General features: G+C 54.7%; 2 protein-coding genes across 2 annotated transcripts; both read left to right on the top strand.

The window, feature by feature from the left end:
- The first annotated feature begins 308 nt into the window (after positions 1-308).
- On the top strand, positions 309-971 carry BHLHA9 (basic helix-loop-helix family member a9). Its single transcript, XM_004747378.2, has one exon. The coding sequence runs from the start codon at positions 309-311 to the stop codon at positions 969-971; it is 663 nt and encodes a 220-aa protein (XP_004747435.2).
- Positions 972-8,565: 7,594 nt separating this feature from the next.
- On the top strand, positions 8,566-23,622 carry TRARG1 (trafficking regulator of GLUT4 (SLC2A4) 1). Its single transcript, XM_004746910.3, has 3 exons — positions 8,566-9,339; positions 19,710-19,842; positions 21,287-23,622. The coding sequence occupies exons 1-3, from the start codon at positions 8,953-8,955 to the stop codon at positions 21,298-21,300; spliced, it is 534 nt and encodes a 177-aa protein (XP_004746967.1). The 5' UTR covers positions 8,566-8,952; the 3' UTR covers positions 21,301-23,622.
- The last annotated feature ends 665 nt before the right edge of the window (positions 23,623-24,287 follow it).

Here is a 24,287-nt window from a genome sequence, read left to right as displayed (position 1 = left end):
GGCGGCTGGAGCACTGCCCTGGGTGTGGCCGGGCTGCCCCTCTGGTCCCCTCGTACAAGAATCTGCATGCTTCCTTCCTTGGTTGTTTCCTTCCTCCCGGTTCCTCCCTCTCCAGCCTACCTGGAGGCAGGTAATAAAGCAGGAGGAGGGAGATGGATGGATGGGAAGGGTGGAGAGCCACGTGGTGCCATAAAGCCCAACTAGAGAGGGCCCCTCTGGGGAGTGTCCAGCCTGCGGGAGTCAACGCTCAGAAGGTGAACTGTCAGCCCCGTGAGCCAGAGCCGGGGCAACAAGGCCTGGGGAAGGTCATGCACCGAGGCGGGCCAGGGCCAGGCCTCAGAGGCCTCAAGGGGGCCGAGGGCTCCTCTGAGGACTTGGGGGGCTCCTGCCTGGAGGCCGGGAGGGGTTTTGGGGTGCTGAGGGAGAACTGCGAGGCAGAGGAGGAGATGGCGGGTGCCAGGACGCGCACCCGGCCCGTGCGCTCCAAGGCTCGGCGCATGGCGGCCAACGTGCGGGAGCGCAAACGCATCCTGGACTACAACGAGGCCTTCAACGCGCTCCGCAGGGCGCTGCGCCACGACCTGGGCGGCAAGAGGCTCTCCAAGATCGCCACCCTGCGCAGGGCCATCCACCGCATCGCGGCGCTCTCCCTGGTCCTGCGCGCCAGCCCCGCGCCCCGCTGGCCCTGCGGGCATCTGGAGTGCCACGGCCAGGCCGCGCACGCCGGGGGCAGCGGGGATGCGGGCTCTAGCCCGCCGCCGCCGCCCGCCCCGCCGTCCGCGGGCCCCTTCGAGCCGCGCTGCGCCTCGTGCTCCCCGCACATGTCCCCTGGACGGCCCCGGGCGGGGGCCGAGGCTCAGGTCTCGGCTCAGGCGTCCACGGGAAGCTGGCGCCGAGGTCCCGGGGCTCCCTTCACCTGGCCGCGGGGGCACCTGCGTGCGGGCCCCGGGCTGGGCTTCCAGCACTGCTGACCGGCCCCGCAGAGACCCGGTGCGCCTGGAGGCGGGCCGGCCAGGGAACCGCCAACGGCCGGATGGCTACAGGAGGGAAGACTGCTGAAAACGTCCTGGACCGAGAAAAACTGAAGGGCTGAGGCCTGAGAGAGAGAGGGGAGGCAGCCTTGCCAGTTGGGAGGGAACCAGAGACCAGGGCTGCACTTCCCAGCACCCCTCTTCACCGCCCTGATCCCAGCAGGGGATGGTGGCTCTGGGAAAGGAGCAGGACCCTGCTGGGCTCTTTCTTCTGTTTGGACTTGAAGACCTCTTCTTGGAAAGTGAACTTCGCATTCCTGTGCCTCTGAGCCCTATGTTCTCTTGCTGGTTTTGTTTTTGTTTTGTTTTGCTTTGTTTTGTTTTGTTTTGTTTTAGGCGAAAGGGAGCTTTCGGACAGGGGGACTTGTATGTGGGGAGTGTGGGTGACACCCGGTATAGTCTGGTGACAATGTGGCATCCACATCCCTTCCTGCGGCGGTCCCCTGATCCGTGATGTAAGAGAAGCAACGGAAGGAACCAAATAAAAACGGAAAAGCTAACATCTCTGTCTGCTATCAGGTGTCCCCTGGGCCCTATGGCCCAAGGTGGCAGGAAGGCCTGAGGTCGGGAGCTCACTCTGGAATGTCAGGCCCAGGGCCTGATGCCCACAGGTAGGTATGTACCTGGGGCATTGATCCATGGCAAGACCCCAGGTGTGTCTGGACACCGTGAGGAGCACTGTGGGAGAGAGGACATTATTTGAAGAGGGGGAGTGGCTCCAAGAGACTATGGATACAGTCTGTCTCATCTCTGGATGGGACACCCCACTGAGCTGCTGTCTTAGGGGACGTGGAGTCTGGGCCAGTCTCTGGGAAAGGAAGCCTAGGGCAGACCAGGGATAGGAGGCCAGTAAGTCCTGCCTGTACCCTGATCCTGGGTGCCTGGAGCTCCCAGGGAAAAAGGGTCCAGTGCAGCCAGGGCCTCTATGATGAAGGGGCAGACACAGAATCAGGAAAGATTATGGGGAAGAGGTTAAGGGAATGAGATGAGGGCTTCAGGCCAATTCTGCTGAGAAAGTGGGAGGCACAACCAGCCCTCCCTGAGAGGTCTGGAGAGCATTTGCACTGAGCACTCCCGAGCTGATCTCTGGGCTCACTCATGCTGATGAGCTGATCTACAGGTGGCTGCTGGCCACGCTGAGAACCCAGATGTCAGGGGAGGCCCGAGGGCTCTCTGGTCTCCTTGGAGAGCAGGACACTTGCCAGCTAGGGTGAGAAAAGGGACCCAGCTCAGAATGGGGAACATCACAGAAGCTGGAGAGATGCGTATAGACCCACAGATGAGCAAGGAGTCCTCCAAACAGTCATAGTGAGGCCATAATTAAAGATATAATTGCTTTCTGCAAGCAAGACACTGGCTGGCAAACTTGACGTCCTGTCCTCCTGTCCCCAGCCCATAGGTGTTAGGGTTCCCAATTCCACAGGGCAGCCGTCTGCAGCACAGATCCCCAGGAAGGTTCTGATTCTGGGCAGAGGAATCACAGGGTTCAACCAGAAACAGAATGTGGGAATCTGGCCCCAGGCCTTCCCACTGAGCCTTCCATCTGTGGGGAGGCAGTGCCACAGTCTGATAGTGGAAAGGAAAGAGCCAGACCATCCTGGGGTCCAACTTCCACCCAGCCCCTCACTCCGTGTGCAACCCATGGCATCACTCAGCCTCTCTAGACCTCTAGCCCCTCACCGCTGACACAGGATTAACATTCATTCAGAATGTACGGTTTCTGGCAAGGAGAAGGTGTTCCATAACAGAAGGTATTACTGTTTGTATATTTTTATAATCTTATGACCAGTTTGGACAGTGCTTCTACCTCGCTTCAGCTCCAGGTTTTCATGCCTTGGAAACATAGTAAAATGACCAGCAAGTCCTGCTTTCTTAAGTTCCAGGACAGAAAGAGGTGAGTGTTCTGGCTCGCGAGCACGCTGAGCTCAGGCATGGTGAGGGCGCCCCCTGCAGGTGGAATCGCACACGTGCAGCAGATGGGTGAGGTCGCAGGGAGGGATGTGAAAGTACTTTAGTCTCTGCACTTTCCAGCTGAGTGGCCTAGGGCAAATGACTTAAGGGCTTTGAGCCTTGGTGTTCCGCTCTGTATAACGGACTAAAATAAGCACTTACATCATAGGCTGTTGTGAAGACTACATGAGAGAATGTATTTCAAGCACTTAGCATAGTGCCTGGCCCTGTGAGTACTCACTGAGTGGAAGCTATTAAGACATATTCTATTCACAAGGTTGTTATAAAGATAGAATGCCTGGGAAGGTGTTTTATAAACTCAAGTCCACAACACATTAGTACTGTCTCATCAGGACTAAATGTTTAAGTGCACACGTGTGTGTGTTTCCATGCTGTTAGGTGTTTGTCTAGTATTTAAAGAGGGTTTTTTTTTTTTAAAGACTTTATTTATTTGAGGGTGAATGAGAGACAGAGAGAGAAAGAGAGCACGTGTGCACAAGTAGGGGGAAGGACAGAGGGAGACAGAGAAACACTCCCTGCTGAACAAGGATCCCGACATGGGGCTCGATCCCAGGACCCTGGGATCATGACCTGAGCCGAAGGCAGATGCTTAACCAACTGAGCCACCCAGGCATCCCTCAAAGGGTTTTTTTCTTGTTTTTGTTGTTGTTTGTTTGTCATAAACATTTTCTGACATCCACACATTATGTGACTGCTTATACAGACATGTGGACATGTGAGTATTTGTGTGTGCATATGTGTATGTGCTGACCTAACAGGTTCTCCCTGCCTCTCCCTGATGCATTAGCGTCTCCTAGGCCAGAACACCTTGAATCTGCTAGAGATTCTCTCCCTCCCTCTCTCTCTGCCCCTTCCCCAGCTCATGTTCTCTCTCTCTCTAATAAATAAATAAGTCTTTTAAAAAGATTTTTACTTATTTATTTGACAGAAAGAGATACAGCAAGAGAGGGAGCAGAAGCAGGGGGAATAGGAGAAGCAGGCTTCCTGCTGAGCAGCGAGCCAGATGTGAGCCTCAAACCCAGGACTCCGGGATCATGATCTGAGCCGAAGGCAGACGCTTAATGACTGAGTCACTCAGGCGCCCCAAATAAATAAACTTAAAAAAAAAAAAAAGATACGAAGAACTGGTATACCTAAAGAGAGAAATCCTGTATCTATAAGGGTGAGAACGGCTGTCCACTGGAAGAGTCTCGAAGGAGAGGGGGCCAGAGAAGAATGACAGACACTGGCAGCAGCCCCATAGCTCACAGCGGGCTCCAATACACAAGGTCTCTTGGCTGCTCTTAGGAAGTCTGCGCCTTCCAGGCCCTTCCTTTATCCTCGTTTCCTCCATCACGGGGAGCAGTACCTTGTCTGTCTAGCAATGAAGGAGACACACCAGCAAAAATAGGTAACAGCTGTCAGACTGATGTCACCAAAGGTGTGGAGGAAAGGGCATATTTATAGATTGCTAGTTGTCCTGCGTCTCTGTTCCTTTTCTGGTAGAAAAAAAATGGGCAAAGTCACACTAAAAAGACTCCAAGGGAGTCATCCAAAACCGAAAACCCTGTTTGCAAAAAGGCAGCCCCAGAGGCACGGCACAGGAAGAGATTTGTAACCATACGAATGTCCAACCATTGAGGCTTGGCAAAGCAAACTCTGGTGTTCTAATAGAGTGAAAATCGTGAGTTAGCAGAGCAGATCGCAGAATGGTCTGTGCCTACGATTCTAACTGGAGACAGGCATGTAGGTACACGAACATACCCTAAGAGAATTTGGAGTACGCAAACAGAGTTAGTATCTATTAAGTTCTTCATAATTGCCCTTTCAAGGGGAAAGATTTGTCTCCTCAGAGCACTTTCCAAAGACTTTCTATATTTATTTCTTTATTTGACAGAGATCACAAGTAGGCAGAGCGACAGGCAGAGCGAGAGGGAGAAGCAGGCTTCCTGCCGAGCAGAGAGCCCGATGTGGGGCTTGATCCCAGGACCCTGAGATCATGACCTGAGCCAAAGGCAGACGCCCAACTGACTGAGCCACCCAGATGTCCCACATCAAGTTTTTCTTACAGTGTGTGTGTTGGTGGGGGGTGGCTGTGGGCTCACACGTGTGCTCACACAGATCCCAGATGTTCCTGGCGTGGGGTGAGCTGAGCCCAGGGCAGACAGAGGTAGGAATTAGTGTCCATGTGGACACACTGGACATGTGGTTTCTGTCTGCATCTTCCTCTGGTTTGGCCAGCCAGCTGTAATTGGGCCAGACCCTGGGCGAGGGAGCCAGGGGGTACACATGCGGCACCCTGGACCTCACAGCCACACCAGGAAATTGGGGGAGGGAAGGAAGTGACTTTCTTCAGCAGCCAGGCCAGGCAGCAGTGGAACAGAAAGGTCAGTCCATCTGTCTAGCTGCAGGGGCTCACAGCTCAAATCCCTGCAGGCAGGCAGGCCTCGTGGGGGTGGAGCTGGAGGAGCCCCATATCTCCTTCTGAAGGCTGCTCTTCAGAAACCGGTCCCAGAGTCCCCGAATCTTCACGTTACAAGTCTGAAGCTCTGTGTCTATGGGAAACGGATTGCAGCCCAAATCCATTTTGGATGATGAGTATGGCCCATGGGCCTCCGTGGAAGACCCTAGTTGGGAGTGGGGGGAATGGGGAGGCGACCATTGCAGGCTGCAGACCCAGCAGCTCGCTAGGCTGAGCTTACCAGCCTGGGAGCCCCAACCTGAGGCACCTCCGGGCCTCTCCCATTGGAGGGGGATGTAGTGGGTGTGGGGGAGCAGGAAACCCGCCTCTGGTCATTCCCCTCCTCACTACCAGGCCACTAGATGGCACCGTGAGCCCGGCAGCACACAGTGAGGGGGGCAAGCCTGGCCTGCCCCCACAACCTCACAGCCATAGAGCCACCCCGGGGACTTCTTGGCTTTTTTTTTTTTTCCTCGTAGTGTTTTTATTAAGTCATATAAGTCATGTAAATCATGTAAGATGCCTCTATGTTGGATTCATTCTGTTCGAGGCCAGCACTGCCCAATAAAAACGTAATACAACCCATGTTTTTAATTTTTAATTTTCTAAAGAGTGTTTTTTTTTAATTTTATTTATTTATTTGACAGAAAGAGAGATCACAAGTAAGCAGAGAGGCAGGCAGGGGAGGGGGAACAGACTCCCCGCTGAGCAGAGAGCCCAATTTGGCTGATCCCAGGACCCTGGGATCATGACCTGAGCCAAAGGCAGAGGCTTTAACCCACTGAGCCACCCAGGTGCCCCTAATTTTTAATTTTCTAGTTGGCATATTTTTAAAAGGCCAAAAGACGGAGGTGACATTCATTTTAATCTCGTTTTATTCAGCTCAGTGTAACAACAAATTTATCACTTTAATATGTAATCAATGTACATTAGTATTCATGAGACATTTTATGTTCCTTTTTGAACTAAGTATTCAAAACCCAGTATGTTCTATACTTACAGCACGTTTCAGTTGGAACCAGCTATATTTCAGCGGCTCAAGAGCCATCTTTGGGCCAGAGGCTATGGAATCTTTGGGCTGGGCAGCTGTAGGCCCCACGTGGGGGCCCAGGGTCAGCTTCCAGCTGTAATACAGAATTCTGTCCAAGCCGGAAACTGACTTGGAGACTAGGGGTCCCAGGCACCCAACTTCCCACCCTCTGCACGAGGTCTCATGTTTAAAAAGACATTAGCACATTTCCAAAAGTTCCCGGTCAAGGAAGCCCAGCTCACTTTCCTGCCCGACCCCTGGCCTTGGGGAGGAAGAGCTTCCTTTAAGAACCTAGAGGAGGAGGAAGTTCGGTCTCTCTCTCTCTCTCTCTCTTTCTCTCCAGGCCAACAGCAACAATCCCAGAGGCTTGCATTTTGCAAACAACAATGGGTTTCCTTTATGAAGCAAAAATTCTTAATGTAATATACTCAGATTTACCAAACTTGACAATGTGTGCCAAAGCTACACAGTATGTTCGAAACTTATGAGCTTCTGGAGCCTTTTCAGCTCCCCAGACTCCTCCTGAGCCCCTAGCAGGCGGCTCTTCTGTGCCCTGTTCTCCCCTCTCTCAGCTGGTCACGTCCCCCATCCCCCAAGTCCCCCCCCCCCAACCTGGACACAGCCCTTGCTGGAAGCAGCATTTCAGAGCACAGCTTGACACACAAACCAAAGCTATTTCTTTCCACTACAGTGGTTTCTCTTGCTCCAAACTGGCTCCAGGACCAGGACAAGGGACTGATGTCTGCTTGAAAGGAGTGTTGTTCCGTTTCCGGCCTCACATGTGGGATATCAGAGGATCTGAACCCCACAACCTCTGAGGCCCCATCCTGCTTCTGCCTCCCCACCTCCCAACCTGCATGACCGTAGGGGCTTAGAGTCTTTCCTCTTACCCTCTTCTACCGCCTGCCCCAACACACACACAGGCGCATACACACAGGGGTTCCAGGTCACGCTTCTGAAACACTGTAAGGAGAGAGAGATCGGGGACACAGGGGAGACGTGGAACCTGGAGGAGGAAACTGAAACAGAGAGAAGACAGGAGAGGGAGTGAAGAGCGACAGGAAGAATCAGAGAGGACTGACGACCAGGACTGAGGTCCTTCAGACCAGCGAGCTCCTGAACAGGAGTATCTTTGCTGCTTTTTAAAAGCACCCCAGGGGCACCTGGGTGGCTCAATGGGTTAAAGCCTCTGCTTCGGCTCGGGTCGTGGTCCCAGAGTCCTGGGATTGAGCCCCGCATCGGGTTCTCTGCTCAGCGGGGAGCCTGCTTCTCTTCCTCTCTCTGCCTGCCTCTCTGCCTACTTGTGATCTGTCAAATAAATAAATAAAATCTTTAAAAATAAAGTAAAATAAAATAAAAGCACCCCAGAGGCGCACCTGGGTGGCTCAGTAGGTTAAGCATCTGCCTTCAGCTCAGGTCATGATCAAGCCCCAGCATCGGGGCTCTCTGCTCAGTGGGGAGCCTGTTTCTCCCTCTGCCCCCCTCTCCTGCTCATGCTTTCTCTCTCCCTCTCAAATAAATAAATAAACACAATCTTTAAAAAATAAATAAGTAAAAGCATCCCAGGAAAGCTCAGATGGGCATGAAATAGACCCACACTTCCTTCCTAACACCCCTTGGTGAGGGGTCCAGAGACCCACTGAGGCAGGATCCTTGGTGCTTAGTCTGCCCTCTCCTCCTGGAGCAGGGAACCAGGCTGTGGCCTAGACATGTCCGGTGGCCAAAGGTCAGGTGGGATGCCCTAGGGTAGGTCCGGGGCTCAGCTATGCCTGCAAGAGAGGAGGAGAAAGAGGAGGAAGGGCCGAGATAGGAGGAAGTGTGACCCGCTCCAGCAAAAGAGAAGCAGAGGGCTGCGTTTCCCAAGATGGTTGAAGACACGCCCCTTTGTGACCCACTTGGTCCGTTTCCCGATCTGGAGCCCCCAGACCAGAGAGGCGGGCTCTGTGGCTGCAGTGGAAAGGAGAGGCCCACTGAAGTCCCTCTGGGCTCTGGGCTGGGCTGGGCTGGGCTGGGGCTGAGGCAGCACACAGCACGGTCTCAGGGGAGAGGGGAATTGAAAAAGAAAAGCATCTCAGAGGAGGGTGGGGAGGGAGGGAGGCTGTGTGGTGTACTCTCTCTCTCTCTCTCTCTCTCCTCTCTCTGACTTAGCCTAAGCCTCACCCGGGAGAGGAGCCTCTTTGCTCTGCTCTCGGAGCTGCTTTCTGTCACTTCCCCGCCCATCTGTGCTGTCAGCAGCACCAGCAAAGTTGGCCTCAAACTTGAACAGATCTGAAGGCTCCATCCAGCTTCCCGAAGCTCTGCGGGGGCATCAGGCTGGCTTCAGAGGCCAGGAGAAGCCGACCCCTGTCCTCGCTCCCCTGGGGCACGCTTCAGCCCCCCAGCTGGTGGCCCCCAGTCTGGGCTGAGGAATGGTAAGCTGAGCTCCCCCTGCAGCCGAGCGTCTCAGCCTGAAGCTGGAGCAACCCCAGACCCAAGCCACCATGGCCAACCCGGGGCAGCCTCAGTTTCCCTCAGCCCAGGAGCCAGGCACCGCCTCACCCCTGGACCTGCCGGAGATGGAGAAGCTCCTCACAAAGGTGGAAGACAAGGATGACAAGCCCCTGAAGCTGTCCACGTCCCTCTCAGGGACTCTGGACCTGGAGCAGAACGGCCACGGCCTGCCCTTCAAGGTGGTATCGGAGGGGTGCCCTGAAGCCACACTCCCCTGGTCGGCCTCTCGGGCCAGCTCTAGGAGGGCGTCCTCCATTGCCACTGCCTCCTCTGCCCAAGACCAAGAGGTCCCCAAAGATTACCTCATCCTTGCCATCGCCTCCTGCTTCTGCCCTGTGTGGCCTCTCAATCTGATTCCCCTCATCTTTTCCATCATGGTAAGTGTGGCTCTCTGTTCCAGGGCTCAGTGGGCACCAGACCTTCTGCCTGGGGCATGCAGAACAGAGAGTTGGGGGCGGGGGCTTGGGGGAAGGCTCCCTTTCTCACCAGGCCTACTACCCCTCCTGCTGGAGAGGGGGCCGCGACCGGGAGACCTTCTGTTTGCTGTCCTGCCTCCTCTCTTGCTCTTCTGCATCGCAGCAGCGACTTTGCACATACCCTTCTGGGGAGGGGACCCCCAGGAGCCACCCTGAGCTAAACTCTTTGCAGTAGACAGGCGGCCAAGTTGGGGGGCTGGCCTTTTGGGGTGTCATCCTAAGTGGGGCTGTGGGTGTCATCCTAAGTGGGGCTGTGGGTCAGTAGAGGTTGGGGCCAGCGTGGGGTCTCAGGACCCCGAGTTCTCTGGAGGGGAGCCAGCTGCCTCCACCCCTTACCCCAGGCCACCTGGGTATTCCAGTGGCCTTTGCCAGCATTGGTTTCCAAGAGCCGGCTGTGACTTCCCTGCCACGCGCACGGGGCCCTGGGGCCGGGTTCCCCCGAGGCTGCTCCTTCAGGGAACTGGTGGGGGGGGTTGTTTTTGCTGGGGCCCTCTGGGCCTTGGTGCTCACACTGATTCCAGCATCTGTCTTGAGTCTGTTTTTAGGGTAGGGGAGGTCTGGGCCGTGGGGGTAAAATGTGTGTCAGAGGACATGGTCAGCCCTGCCTAGGAGCATGTGGGCTAGTCTTCGCTTCTCATACACTTAAGTGCCTTGTTGGGTTCTGAGTAGACTATCTTAGCTTGTCCCCCAAACCAAGCTATTTGGATAGAGCTGCTTATAGAAGATCCCCAGAAAATGTCCGTGGATGTTGGCAAGTGACTTGAGTTCCAGGAAGAGGAGGGAGGAAGGGGGTGTGAGAGAGAAAGCCCAGGCAGGCAGTGGCTTCCAGAAGGGAAAAAAAAAAGCAGGAGTAGTAAACTCCCAGTCCCGGGCTGCTTAGGGCTGGGGGACAGCGCAGGGAGATGCTGTCTGCTTCCTTCTGGAGTGATGTCCTGCTGAGTCATTTATCACCAAGTCCTTAGGACCTGGGGTCACTACTGCTGCACCCCCCCCCCCCCAGGGCTGTCTTCTGAGAAAGAGCCTGTTTCCTCAAACACATCCTTCTGCCTCATGGAGGTCTGGTGTCCAGCTAGGGATGCCTTCCCTGATTCCCCGTCAAATCTAGCTCCACCTGCCAGCACGTCGGGGGACCCCGGTGGCATTCCTGAGACTTGGGATGGGCACAAGAGCCAGGGCTGAACAGGGGCCAGAGGTGGGGGGGGGGTCTTTGAGGCGTTTCCTGTGCTGCCTGCTGCCCTTGGGAGGCAGCTGGGGGCAGAACCAGGTCCCAGGGATGCAGCCGGGAGCTCTGGGCAGGGCCAACCTCTTAGTTACAGGGAGAAGCCCCAGGAGGGGAGACAGGCTTCAGGGAGGGAAACCACACAAGGACCCAGGAGAGAAGAGTTGCTGGAATCCATCTCTTTGTTGGGGAGGCAGTATGTAGGCTGGATAGATGCTGCCTTTGTCAAAGGTGCCTGGGTCCCAGACTGAGACCACTGAGCCCACTCCCAGCATAATTCTACAGCCTTCTCAGTTTCCTGAGTCAGTTCTGAAGGCCACTGGGCCAGGGGTGGGGAATCTGGTGCTAGGTCAGAACCAGACACTATCACCAATTCCCAGGAGCCTCAAGTCCAGTGGGGAGAAACTTGGAAACAGATCCTATAACACATTGTAAGAAATGCTCCTGCTAGACCAAATCACAGCGTATCATGGGGCCTTAGGCAAGTCACTGAAATCTCTCTTCTCAGTATTCCCGTCTGCAAAATGGGTGTCACATAACACCTACATTAGAGAGCTGTGTGAGGGTAAAGGGAGATGAACCACGCAAAGAGCGTGAGGAAAGGGATCTTAAACCATAGCAATAAACTGAGTGGTACCCGAGTGTCTCCCTGGCCAGGGGTGGGACCATCATGGCTTTTGGGGGTTTTCTTAGAGCTTTGACCTACAATACACATTTTATACAATTCACCTATTCAAAGTGTACAATTCAAAGATTTTCACAGATCCATGCTACCATAACCACAGTCTGTTTCAGAACATTTTCTTCACCCCCAGAAAAGCTCCATACCTTTTTTTTTTTTTTAATCACTCCATCTCTCCCTTGATCCCTCCCAGACCTACAAAGCACTAAGCTTTCTATCTGTATGGATTCGTCTCTTCTGGACAGTTCATACCAATGGAACCATACAGCGCGTGGTCCTCTGGGACCAGTGGCAAGCTTCTCCTGGCATTTACTTCACAAGGTTTGGAACCAGAGAGAGGTGTGGTTAGGCTTCCATTGTGGTGGAGAGGCTGGTGTGGGGTAAGAGAAAGGACGGAAGGGGTCCCTCTGAGCCTGGCAGCGGGGAGAAGGAACTTTTGCAGGAGCCTAGGTGAGAGATGAAGAGGTCTGGACCAAGACCCTGTCAAGGGGCAGAAAGAGTTTCTGGAAACCCAAGAGTTGTTAACACAGACCATACATTTATTAATTCAGTCAATCACTCACTTGACTGGCAAGTTGCTTGTTTGGAGGTGACTAAGTGGTAGAGAATGAATGGGTGCCCCATTAACGAACACACCTCTTTTACCAATGAGGCGCCATGTTAGGCATTTGGGAAGATGGATGACATGGTGTATTTGACATGGCCTATGGATGCAAGAGTATGGTGATGGAGGGAGGTGGGCAGGACTCACTCTAGGAATTTAAGTTTTATGCTAGTGGCTCCGGGGAGCCCCTGAAAAATTTAAGCAGAGGCGTGATGTGGTCTGTTCATATTTTAAAACCAACACCCAACTGCGCTGGGGGAAATGAGCTTGAGTTGGTAGGACTAGGAGCAGGGAGACCTCATAGAAGGCTCTTGAGATTCTAGGAGGGCTGATGAAGGGATGGACCAAGCAATGGCTTAGGAAGGAAGGCACTGATGAGAGAATTGTTGAAGTGAAAGTAGCAGCACTTTCTTCACACTCCTGGTTACCCAGCTCCTGGGGACTGCGGCATTTAAGGGGTGGGCAGAGGGAACGGGACAGGAAAGAGTTTTGAAAAGATTTCAGGGGGTGGGAGGCAAACTAGAGGAGAGGGAGAGACACCCATGGAGGAGCAAGTTTGAAAGGAGGAGGGATGGTCCGATGCAGTGCAGAGGTCCGATCCAATAAGGAGTGTCCACTGATTGGGCCATTTACAGACCCCCCTGTGACCCTGGTGAGGGACAGCATTAGGCAAAAAGGAGAGAGGTGACTCATGACATTCATGAAGAGTGCAGAGATGGGAATCTCGAATTAGGACCCTGTTCCTGGGAGCCTGCAGGAAAGGTCATGATGGCAGAAGGGGATAGAAGCACTCAAAGGAAAAGGAGCTGGTTCATGCTATGTGGCCTCCATGCCACCAGGGATGTGGAGGACAAGGCCATTTGCTGAGAAAGAAGGAGCTGGTGACAGAGGAGAGGTGACAAGGGACAGAGAGGCCTGAGGGCTCTGCTGAGGCTGGACCCCTTGGGTCTGAGTTGTTATCAGCCTGTGTAGTGGTGCATTTTTTTCTCCAGCTATTGGTACAGAGTCACAGTACAGTCCTGAGGCTGGGGATGGCAGGGTTGCCGTGAGGGTAGACCCACTGGCACAGGACAATGCTGGTGAGCGGGGGCAGAGGTGGCACACTCAAGGATCAGTCTGGACTGGGACAGCGTGAGGCTGGGAAGTTAGTGATGACCTTGGAGGAGAGGGAGGGGTCACAGGTTGAGGCTCCAAGAAGTTGAAGGTCAGCTGCTGTGCGAGAGAGGCATGAGAGAGATGCCGGGGGCTGACGTTTCAGCAGAGGGATTGTGTGGGGTGGCGGCCAAGTGGAGTACAGTTGTGGAAATGAATCTCTAAAGAGAACCACGAGAAGACAGGAGGTTGGAGCCCAAGGGAGCCCCGTGGTAAGGGCTAACTGTTCTCATTTAACACATGAGACAACAGAGACACTACAGCAGTGCCTTGCCCACGGTCACTCAACTGGTAAGAGGCATGTCAGCTGGACGCTGACTCTAGTGTTGTCTCCATGACCCTGCCCTCCATCTACCTCTAGGGACAAGGATGGTGTGTACCTCCCAGGAAAGCCAAACCTTTGGGGCATTTGTGCAGGAAGGGCAGAATCCATTTCATTCCTTCTTTCTGTTCACTCTGTCCACTCCCCAGCTGTCCTTCCCCACCCCTACTGATTCTGTCAGTAGGAGGCTAATGGGCCAGCTGTGTTCCTCCCACTGTGGCTTAGACAGGGGCTCAACCTAAGGGGCTGGGATCCCAGGTATCCAGACCCAGACCTGCTCAGCACAGCACCCTCCAACGAGCCTCCCAAGGTGGTCAGGTCAGGGCTGCCTTCATTCATTCTACTCCTGGGTCAGGCTGAGAAATGGCCATATTCCCAATGCCAGCAAGGTCTCCTGTCCACCAAAGGAGCTGGACCCTCAGGATTTCATCTAACAATAGTGCTTAAACCAGCATCAGATAGACCTGTGTGTGTGGGTCCCAGGCCATGTGACCGTGTCCAAGTCCCTCAACCCTCTTCTGTAGCCTCAGTTGTCTCATCTGTAAAATAGGTGTCATAAGACCATTGACCCCATAAATCTGTCAGGAGGATTAACTGGGTTAATATGTGTGAAAACACCCAGCACAGAGTCTGCCACAGAAAAGGGCAGTGGTTACTGTTATCATTAACACCAAACAAAACTTTGTAGTCTCAGAGCAAAGGGCAGATCCCCAGTGGCCCACAAGTTCTGACTTTAGCCAGTCTGGGGGAGACTGGAGTGCCAGCCTTCATGCCGCTACTGGGGAGAGGAGCAGCCCAGTCTGTGGTTTTGGTGGAAGCCTCAGAGAAGCCGCTTCTCTGTAGATTCCTCCTACCATATGCAGGAGTGCGGAAGAAGTTCAGAGTGGCTCAACACTCCCTTTCTCGGGCATTCTGGGTGACCTGGTTATTTAACTGACATGTGTCAGGCTCCCTTTCATGCATTCATGCACTCGCCCAGCAAGAGTGCTGAGCCCCAACCAGCACTGATCAGCTGGCATGCAGATGCGTGGCTGAGAATATCGACATACTTCTCAATGGGTTGGCAAACAGCTGCTGTCTCCGAGTCCTAAGCATCCCCAAACACTCCCACCCACCACACAGCAGCTGCCCCAACTCCTTCTCCAGGACCACACTCCCCCACATCCCCTCCAGCAACTATGGTCAGGCATTGCAGTAAGAATTGCATTGTCGTAGAAAGAGGGACATGAATGGGGCATGGAGAAGCACATTCCTTGGCTTTGACCAGCTGGGACTTGCTCCATCTCTGTGGAAGGACAAATAGCTCATCAGTGATCAGCTGATCACATCTTGTCAGATGTCAGTAGGTCTCCGCAGACCTGCTGGGGCTTGGCCTGAGCCTCAAGGGGGGGTGGAAGCTCTTTCCCAATAAGTTCTGTTGCCATCTTCCCCTGGCTGGTTTCATCCCCTGGCAGCTCTCCCCAGAACCTTCCCTACTCCATCCGCTTCCCTCCCCAGCCTTACCAGCTCTCTCAGACTTTTTTCAATGCCTTTCCTCACTGATCTATTAACCCGAATTCATTTTCTCCCTTACCATTCCCACAACCATTGCAATCACAAATGATCTATTAATTCACAGTCATTTACAACCATTACTGCAATTATCATTGTATCTTCAACTTGAGCCATTTTGTAGGAGAGGAAGAGGATGCCACTAAGTGGGGTTTGAAATGCAGCTGGTAATTAACTCATTAAAAGTAATGAAGGGTCTTCTTTCATCCCTGAGGTCAAGGGACAGGTTTTTTCATTTGGGAACTAATGGGGGAACTTTGGAAAAGAGTGTCGGCTCGTGGTGAGTAACTTCTAGATATAAAAGTGGGGCTCTACTCCTCAAGGCAGCTATTCTCTACATTTTACAGATCAGAAAACTAAGATTTACAGAAGAGATGTGAGGTTTATGTGGACAGCGTATGACCCATAATGTGTATGACCCAACAAGGCTGGTGCCGTCAAGTCTACTTTGGTCATCTGGCCATTCCCAGTGCATCTTCCTCAACATTGTCCCTCCAGCTCAAAGGAACAGGCATGACGGGATGCACAGGCTGATGGCTCGCTCTGTAGATAAAGAAGAGGGATTGGGTTTAGAGTGGCTGAAAAATTCATCTCTCCCTCTCTCGCTTCCCCTCCCCACCTCTCCTACCCAAGCAACCACATGTATGTCTCTCTCCACGGTCCTGAATTGTTGCCCCGTGCACAACGATTTCTCTGGCAAGTGAGGAGAAGGATTCATCACAAACCCTGTGTCCCTCTCCACTGCGTGCCATGCTTACAGCTAAGAATAAGTCTCTTGGTAATGAGTCAAGCCCCAGCATTTCTAAGGCCGAACTTCCTGGGAATTCCTGAAGCCTGTCTATATGTTCCCCCTCTTTCTCCCAAGAGGAAGGTGTTTCCTTGGTGTTGAAGTCCTTCATTCGGTGACCTGGACTGGCCTGCAGAGAGCTGGAGGTGGCATGGGTTAGTGGGTGGAGCCAATACCCAGATAATAGATATCTTTTTTTTTTAAGATTTTATTTATTTATTTGACAGACAGATCATAAGTAGGCAGAGAGAGAGAGGAGGAAACAGGCTCTCCGAGGAGCAGAGAGCCTGATGCGGGGCTCGATTCCAGGACCCTGGGGTCATGACCTGAGCTGAAGGCAGAGGCTTCAATCCATTGAGCCAGCCAGCTGCCCCCAGATAACAGATATCTTTCCTCGGGTACCCATTGCCTTCATTTCACTCATGAATCTTCTATTAACTTGGACCGTTCCACTGGCTAAGTTCGGTGGTGAGAAAACAGCCTCTCCTCATACTCTTTTTCTCTTCTTTTATTCTTTTACTTCCTCACGTACTTACTGAAGGTCTCTTAGGGCCAGTCCCTAGGTTACATAAGAGGGACACCAAGCTTGAGGCTGAATGGTCCCTGTCTTCAAATGTAGGGAAAGAGACCGACACAAGAACTGATGACACAAGGTGGGAAGGGAGGAAAAGAGCATGGTGTAAGGCGCGACAGGAGTCCCAAGGAGGGGCTGATTAATTGCTTGTGGGCACGAAGTAAAGTTTTACTGGAGGTGACTCTTGAAGGGTGAGAAAGAGCTGCTGAGGTAGCAACACGGAAATGAGGAAAGGCATTCCAGCAGAGACAGCAGTCCATGAAAAGGCACTGAGGCATAAAAATGTGTCCCTTTGGGGACATTTGGCTGGCTCAGTTGGTAGGGCATGTGACTCTTAATCTTAGGGTCATAAGTTCAAACTCCACGTTGGGCATAGAGTTCACTTTAAAAAATTTCTAAAAATTAAAAAACGTAGGAAAAATTTAATTTAAAAAATATATTCATTTTATGTGGAGCCGTGTGACCAGGCTAATTAATGGCTGTTGAGAAGAGGTTGGCTGGGGGCAAGGCTGTTGCTGAGAGACTCATGAGGATGAGGCTGGTGCAGTCTCCAGATGAACTCTGTTGTGGGAGTGGGCTGGGGCAGTGGAGTCAGCTGGAGAGGTAAGGACGGGCTTGAGGGACATTAGAAATGTCAGGAATTCATGCGTGACTATATTTGAGGATGAGGAGAGAGAAGAAGCCCCTCATCCAGGGTCATGCAGTTGGGACAGCTGTGGATGGTGGGGACAGGCCCCCAGGAGGTCTGGCTCTGAAACCTGTGTTCCCCCCCAGGCTGCCCTTGTAGGGAGCTGGGAGGCTGCACCTGCTCCTTGGCAGGTCTTTGCCAGGTCCAGGATCGCCTGTGAGTCTCAGGACGGGCTCCTGCCCGAGCCCCACCCATCCCTCAGCCAGACCCATCTTCTCTTTCACCTCTCACTGGATGACTCTTGCCCATTGTCATTGGGCACCCCGAGGTCCAGAGGCGTGGACGCTCACAACTTTCTGCCCAGCTACAGATCTGTTGAGGTGTGACACCACCCTTACCCACATTTGTCCAGTCTCCAAGGACAGCAGCGCTCTCTTCTGCTCACTGCAGTTCAGCCCTGTGCTCAAGTTCAGATCTCTCTCGGCTGCCCTGGGACATTGGGGGCACCTGTCACTTCTTGGTCTTTTCAGCCTCTCCCTCTGACTGGATCTTTTTCTCTCCTGTTTTTTTCTTTTTGAATATTTTATTTATTTATTTGACAGAGAGAGAGAGAGAGACGGCGAGAGAGGGAACACAAGCAGGGGGAGAGAGAGAGGGAGATGCAGACTTCTCACTGAGCAGGAAGTATGATGCAGGTCCTGGGATGCCAGGACCCCGGGATCATGACCTGAGCAGAAGGCAGACACTTAACGACTGAGCCACCTGGGGCCTCTCTCTTGTTTTGATGAAATCGTCTATAGAGTCACCCGGTTGTAGCCCCCCCCCCAATGCCTACAAGACAAAATCCAGATTCCATTCTGTGGCAGTCAGGGCCCTTCTTGATCTCGCCGTTCTCCCCTTCTCCGGTTGCTTCTCTCCCACCAGAAGTCCGCGGAGGATGAAGAGGATGTGGACAGGTGGTTGAGGGGAGCAGAAAGGCGGGCAGGAGAGTTGCACTGGTAGGTGCTCAGACCTGTAGGGGTTCAGACTGGCTGAGTCCAGAGGTTGTGGAAGGGAGGAGTAGAGGATAAAATCTGGAAGTGCAAAGCTAACCTGGATTCAGACTGTTCCGGAAACAGTGGGGGGAGCCATGGAAGATGCTGGGCAGAGTCACAGGCTAAGCCACCGTCATCTCCTTGAACTCGTGCATCAGCCCCTGACTCTCCACCTCTTCTCTGATCCCACCCCAGGACCGCATGCCAGGGGCCCTACCATGGGGTCTGGCATAAATCTCTGTGGAGTGGCATGGGGGTGTGGGGAGCGGCATGGAGATGAAGAGAGCATAGAGCTGGGGCAGGTGCAAGGCAGCTGGGGAGGACTGCAGTGAAACTGACCGGGAAAGGAAACTTATCGGTAGGGTGGCAAGGGACAGGTATTGTGACCGAGTGGTTGGACTCCAAGCTGTGGCCGGTAACGGGGCAAGTGGGCAGAGGAGCACACGTCCAGGAGCAGATCCGAGGCGAAGCGAATCTGATAGCATCAAGCAGTATGGCAGGAGGTGGCTCCGTCCTGGGAGGTGCTTGGACAGGGAGTCATGGGGTGCGGTGGGGGTTGCTTAGGTTTCTGTGAAGAGAAAAGGACAGGGGTGAGAGACAGGGGTGCCCTCCTGAAGAGAACAGTGAGGGGAAGGGTATCTTCCCTGAACCTCAGCCTCTTTAAAAGTGGGCAACACTGGCAACCACACGGATGGTTCTGAGCCTCAATGAGATTGTTCAGGTACAGTCCTTAGCAAGCTGCCGGGCACAAAGTAACCACTCAATAAATCATCGTCACTACCAACACCACCACCATCATCAAGGGACTCAACTCCATTCCCGCGCTGACCCACCTGCTTTCACCAAAATTAAATAAGGCTGAGGAAAACTGAGCTCACTGAGAAAGAGCGAAGATTCAAACGGGCCCCCATAAAGCCTGGCGTGGCTCCCCACACACCCTTGCCTCTCAAGTTCAAACCTTTCAGATTGCGGAAGTCAGCTCGGTTGAACAAGGATATGATTCCTGGGTGGAAACTAGGAGGAGCGAGGATCAATGATGCTTTTTTTTTTTTTTTTTAAAGATTTTATTTATTTATTTGACAGACAGAGATCCCAAGTAGGCAGAGAGGCAGGCAGAGAGAGAGAGGAGGAAGCAGGCTCCCTGCCAAGCAGAGAGCCCGAAGCGGGGCTCGATCCCAGGACCCTGGGATCATGACCCAAGCCGAAGGCAGCGGCTTAACCACTGAGCCACCCAGGCGCCCCAATGATGCTTTTTTCCTGGTGTGGAAGAGGAGGGTCACAGAGGAAAGGAGGCAGGCACCTCGGACCACAGAAAAACCCAATGGGCCTCCTTAGTGTGGCCGTAGCAGTGAGCCTTGGACAAGGGCCCAGGGAGGCCTGGCTTATCTGCTCCCACCTGCTCAGTATGGCCTGGCCCCGGCCCACCCTCCAAGACCCTCGGGCTCCATCATGCCACCCGCCACCCTGCCCACTCACCGTTCTCAGAGCAAGTGCCCTGCACTGCTTGATTCTGCTTCCAGCCAGGGGCAGGCTCTGCATGGGGTTCCCACAAGGGGTGTGAGCCAGTTCTGCAGGAGAAGCCTGCTTCCCATCCCCATGGATGCTGGAATAGAGGGTGCAGTGGGGGGGGTGGGTTCTGGAGGCCAAGGCAAGGGGTGCCCCCAACCCAGTCTGCTGGGAACAGCCTTCCTTAGGTCTCTGCCACCCTCTCTCTGCAGTCCCGAAGTAGCATGCAACAGGGGGACCTGGACGGCGCTCGGAGGCTGGGCCGCCTGGCCCGGCTGCTCAGTATCACCTTCATCATCATGGGGATCATTATTATCATCGTGGCCGTGACTGTCAATTTCACAGGTGAGGCCCAGCCGCGTGGAGCTCAGCGAGCCAGCTTGCCTGGGGTGAGGACCACGGAAGGGTGCAGCCCAGCTCCCTGGGCAGGGGACAGTGGAAACGGTGTAAGAGCCTGTAGGGGACACAGGCTGATCCTCTCTGAGAAGTGACCCCATCCCTGGCAGGACCCAGCTGAGTAGGACGGGCTTCTGCCTTGCCTTATGCCCGGATCATTAGGAAAGTGTGCACAAAGAGCCCAGGCCTGGGAACCAGAGATGGCCAGTTCCTATCCCAGCTCAGAGGGCTTTGGGTCCTGGGCCAGAGTTGTGTCTGGCTGAGCCTTGAGAATGTCACCCAAGATCATGGCTGTGATGCTGCTTGGTGAATGGTGGGCTTTCCCTGCAAGCATTCCTGTTGAGACGGCCAGCAGGAACCAGACACAAACAATGCATGTCGTAGAATTTGGCAGTAACCCTCTTGTGAGCCCCCAGAGCTGGCCCAGGGAAGTTAACCAAGCAGGGGCACCCTTTCCAAAGGAAACTCTCAGCGGCTCAGTGGGCTGGCATGGCTCTGAGGGTCTGCATGGCTCTGAGGGTCCGGGCTCTGTGGGGCGGCGCTGGCCTTTCTCCTCCCTGCATGCACCCGCCTTGTGAGGACCCCAAGCCTCTCTGCATCTTGCACTGGTCAGTCTAAGCTCTTCCCCTAAAGACTTTGCTGCTCCAGACGTGCTGCGTGGACCAGCGGCAGTGGCTGCTGCGCCCGGGGAAAGGGTCGGAAATGCAGAGTCTCAGGCCCCTGCCCAGAGCCACTGAATCAGTATCTGCATTTCATTAAGATTCCTGGCCCTCTCCTTAAAGGAGGCACTGATCTGGAACCCAGGGTGTTCAGCCTGGGGTGGAAAGCCTGGGATTCAGCAGTGGGGTCACGAGCAGATTTGGCCACTTTGGAGAGAGGAGAAGAGGTCAGGTCTGTAATCAGCTTGCCCTGGGTTTAAAACCCACATCCCCCACTGTCCAAGTATCTGAAATTAAGCGTCTTCTGGGGTCTCTGGGGGGCTGGCGGCCCGGCTGGTACGTGGGGTGGGGGGACCCGCCAGCACAGGCATTAGCTCAGGAGCCCCCTCTCTGGGCCTCAGTCTCCTCCTTGTCACGCTCGCCACAACTTTGTCCACAGCCAATGACCCCTGCTGAACTCAAACTGGCAAAGGGAATGGCTTCTTAAGCCCTTTAAGGAATTTTTAAAATTCAGGCCTCCATGGTTCTCTGTTTGGAGGGGGGGTGTCCCGTGGTGCGCGCACCCCCAGCAAAGACCGCCTCCATGCCACAAGCAGGAGCTCTTTTCCACCAAGAGATCCCGATCAGGCAACCCTGGTGCTGTTTCCCACCCAGAAACAAAACCCCAAATCCTCTAAACAATGGCTTGAAGGCTTGTTCTGAGCTCTGCGCTGCTACGGCTCTTCTCGTTACAGTGCAGAAGAAATGACATGGACCAGGGCGCTGTGCTGGCGGAGGCGGCCCTGGGCAGCCCAAGGTCTCCACGCTCCCACGCCCCCTCTCCCGCGGGAGGACAGGACAGAGACGTCCATGCACTCCCAAAGCACCGACTTGGAGGGAAGCCCCCAGGCCTCCCCACTGTCAGCCCACCTCAGATGTGAAAAAGCGCCAAGAATAATTAATGGGGTTTAATCTCCTGGACACGGCCCTGTATTTGGCCTCCGTGCTCCGGCTGGTTTCTCATCCCCACCGTCTCCCGGGATCCACCGCGCCACATACACTGCCTGCTGGAGGGGGAACCAGCCCCACAGAGGAGACGGAGACGAGAGGAACAGGACCATGGCAGGAGAGAAGCTGCACACTCCCCACCTGTCTGAGGACCCAGAGTCAAGATGTGGGACTTGCTCTTTTGTACTTTTCTTTGGGGCGGGGGGACAGGGTGTAAAAAGAGTTATTTGCATGCCTCGTGCCACATCCTTGCTGCGATCCCGGCTCAGGGGCCCAGCTTCTGCTCCACGTCCATCCTGGGACCCCCTTGGGTGCCCAAGATGAGCAGTTGTCTGGACAGAGGTGTCAGCTACATGCAAGACATGTAGCTGACATGGCAACACCAAGAGGTGGGCTGGTGAAGACAGGATCAAGAACTGCAGGACCCACAGACATCTCCAGCTTTTCAGTCTCAGGCTCATCTCTGCTGAGAACTCCTGTCCCATCATGTCTCCCAGGCTGACCCAGTCTGCCTCTTGTTCCCTTGCTCCCTGTGCAGCCGCCTGGGGCCCGACCCCAGCCCCGCTCAGCCAGGAGAGAAGGAGCCTTGATCTGAGCTCCCTTCCTGCCACATCCCTGATGGTCCAGGCTGCACACTTGGGGCCCCATGCGGCGGGGCTCAGGTGGGGCCCAGGCCCCGGCTCCCAGCCTAGCAGCACCTGACGCTCTCTGTGCCTTACTTACCCTGAGCCCCTGGCCATCCACAAAGCACAAAGACTTTCTCTTGGGTGGGGGGAGGAGGTTGGGGCCACCTCTAGGGGAAGGACTTCCCCAGAGCTCCCAGGCTGTAAACAGGGGAGTGGGCCAGAGGGTTTTTATGAAGGTTTATTATTGATTTGGTCTAGAGAGTTCTAAGACAGAGGGAAGAGCCTGGCTGAAGGGGCCAGTCTTTGGGGGAGTAGGAGGCCCTGGGCACAGGCAGGGGGTGACACCATGGCCTCTGTCTCAGGACCTAATGGGACACCTGAAAGGACTGAGCAGGGTCCTTTGACCTCCTGTCTGGTTTCTGGCCCCGGGATTCTCGGAGGCTTTGGCTGGCACAGGATCTGCCCACAGGGGCCCTTCCTATGCCCACCTACCTCTCTGGCTTCAGCTCCCAGATTCTCAGAGAGGAAAGCTCCAGGCTTTCCCGCCCTGGGGGGCCCTGCCCAGCCATCGGGTTTCTCCAGCCGCAGCCAGAGGCTGGCAAAGACTGTTTCCCCGGCACCCATCCAGGGCCCTGGAGCCTGCTCCCTGTCTCCCCGACACTCCTCGGAGACTCCTGGGAGGGAGTCCGTTAGCACAGAGGCACTGTCTACCAGGAGTCCCAAGGGTAGCTCTGAACCTTCTAGGAGGGCTGTCGTGGCAGGGGAGGGGTGTAGGACCCAGGGGCCCTGGCAGGGTCCTTCTGGGGCCTGCGTTCCTACGTCAGTTCCCCACCTGGGGAGCAGACGCCAACCTCGCCAGACCCTAAGCGAGGGGCCAGCTTTGCTAGACAAGACCTCTGAGGCCACAATCACAATGCTCCTGTTGGGGGAGGGAAGAAGTGAGCCCAGAGGATTTGTGTCACCTGCGAAGGCAGCTCAGGCCAGGAGGTGAGTCATGAGGTCTACGGAAATGGTGGCTCATGAGTTGGTGGTCCTCCGGCCAGGCCCTGGGGGCCCCAGGCTCAGCACCGCAGGGAGAAGAAGGTACTCAGATGGAACTTAGAGGCTCTGAGGGTTGTGGAAGGGGCCTGATCCCTCTGTCGGGAGGAGAACAAGCCTGAGGACCAGGAACCCTGCAGAGATCAGACTGGGAAGGTGGGTCCCTGACTCCCCTGCTGCCCACCCACAAGCAGCCTGGCACCCTGAGGCCTCACCCCTTTGCTCCCAGCTCCATCATGGGTCCCTCCCCTGGCTGCCTGAACCCTGCAGTCTTCCAGCTTGGGGCAGCCTCTCCCACGTCCCAGAGGAAGCAGCGAGAACTACCCCCCACCGCCGCCCGGCACCACACTCTCCACACTCTCCAGTCGGCTCCTCTGTATTGCTCGGCATGGAAAGAAATAAAGCTGAAAGTGCACGTGCTCCGTGGGCCTGTGTCTTATGCTGCTGGGGTCCAGGGGTCTCCAACAACAGGGAGAGGGGAAGGGAGTGCACTCAACCTGTGGGTTCCAGGGTCAAGGCCGGGAGCCTGGGGACGCTCGAGGTGTTCCCCTGGGCAAGTTTGTCTTCCCCAGGCCTCTGTTTCTCCAGGGAGGAATACCGGACCCACCTTCCTTCAGGGGTCCTTTCTGCATCTGAAGAAGGACACAGAAAGAAGAGAGCGGGAGCCCGACACCTGCTCACAGCCGGGCTCATGCCGGGGGGGTTTCACATATACTGGGGTTAGCCCCTGGGTCAGATTGGTAAACAGAGGCTCAGAGATGTTCAGGGACTTGTCCCAGGTCACACTGCGCCTGGTACACAGAAGGTACTGAACACATGGTGAACCAACTCTGTCCCTGGAGCTGACCCCGAAGTTGGCTTCTTGCTGCCATGCTTTGCCACCCAGAGAGGAAAGCCCTGTGAGAGGAAGGGGCTCTGCAGGGGGGCGGGGGAGGTGGGAGGAAGGATCCACTTCCCAGGCTGCTGGAGGGCAGGCCCAGCGGGAAGGTGAGTGTGGGCAGAGAGACACCCCCTCCCCTCTCATTCCCTCCCCCTCTGGGGGGTCTTTTATAAGGGCATTAATCCCAGAACCCTCTTGACCTAG

This window comes from Mustela putorius, unplaced genomic scaffold (genome assembly GCF_011764305.1).
Source record: "Mustela putorius furo isolate JIRA1106 unplaced genomic scaffold, ASM1176430v1.1 tig00003962_pilon_pilon_pilon, whole genome shotgun sequence".
In the NCBI taxonomy this organism is placed as follows: domain Eukaryota; kingdom Metazoa; phylum Chordata; class Mammalia; order Carnivora; family Mustelidae; genus Mustela; species Mustela putorius.
This window is presented reverse-complemented; position numbering and strand designations above follow the sequence as displayed.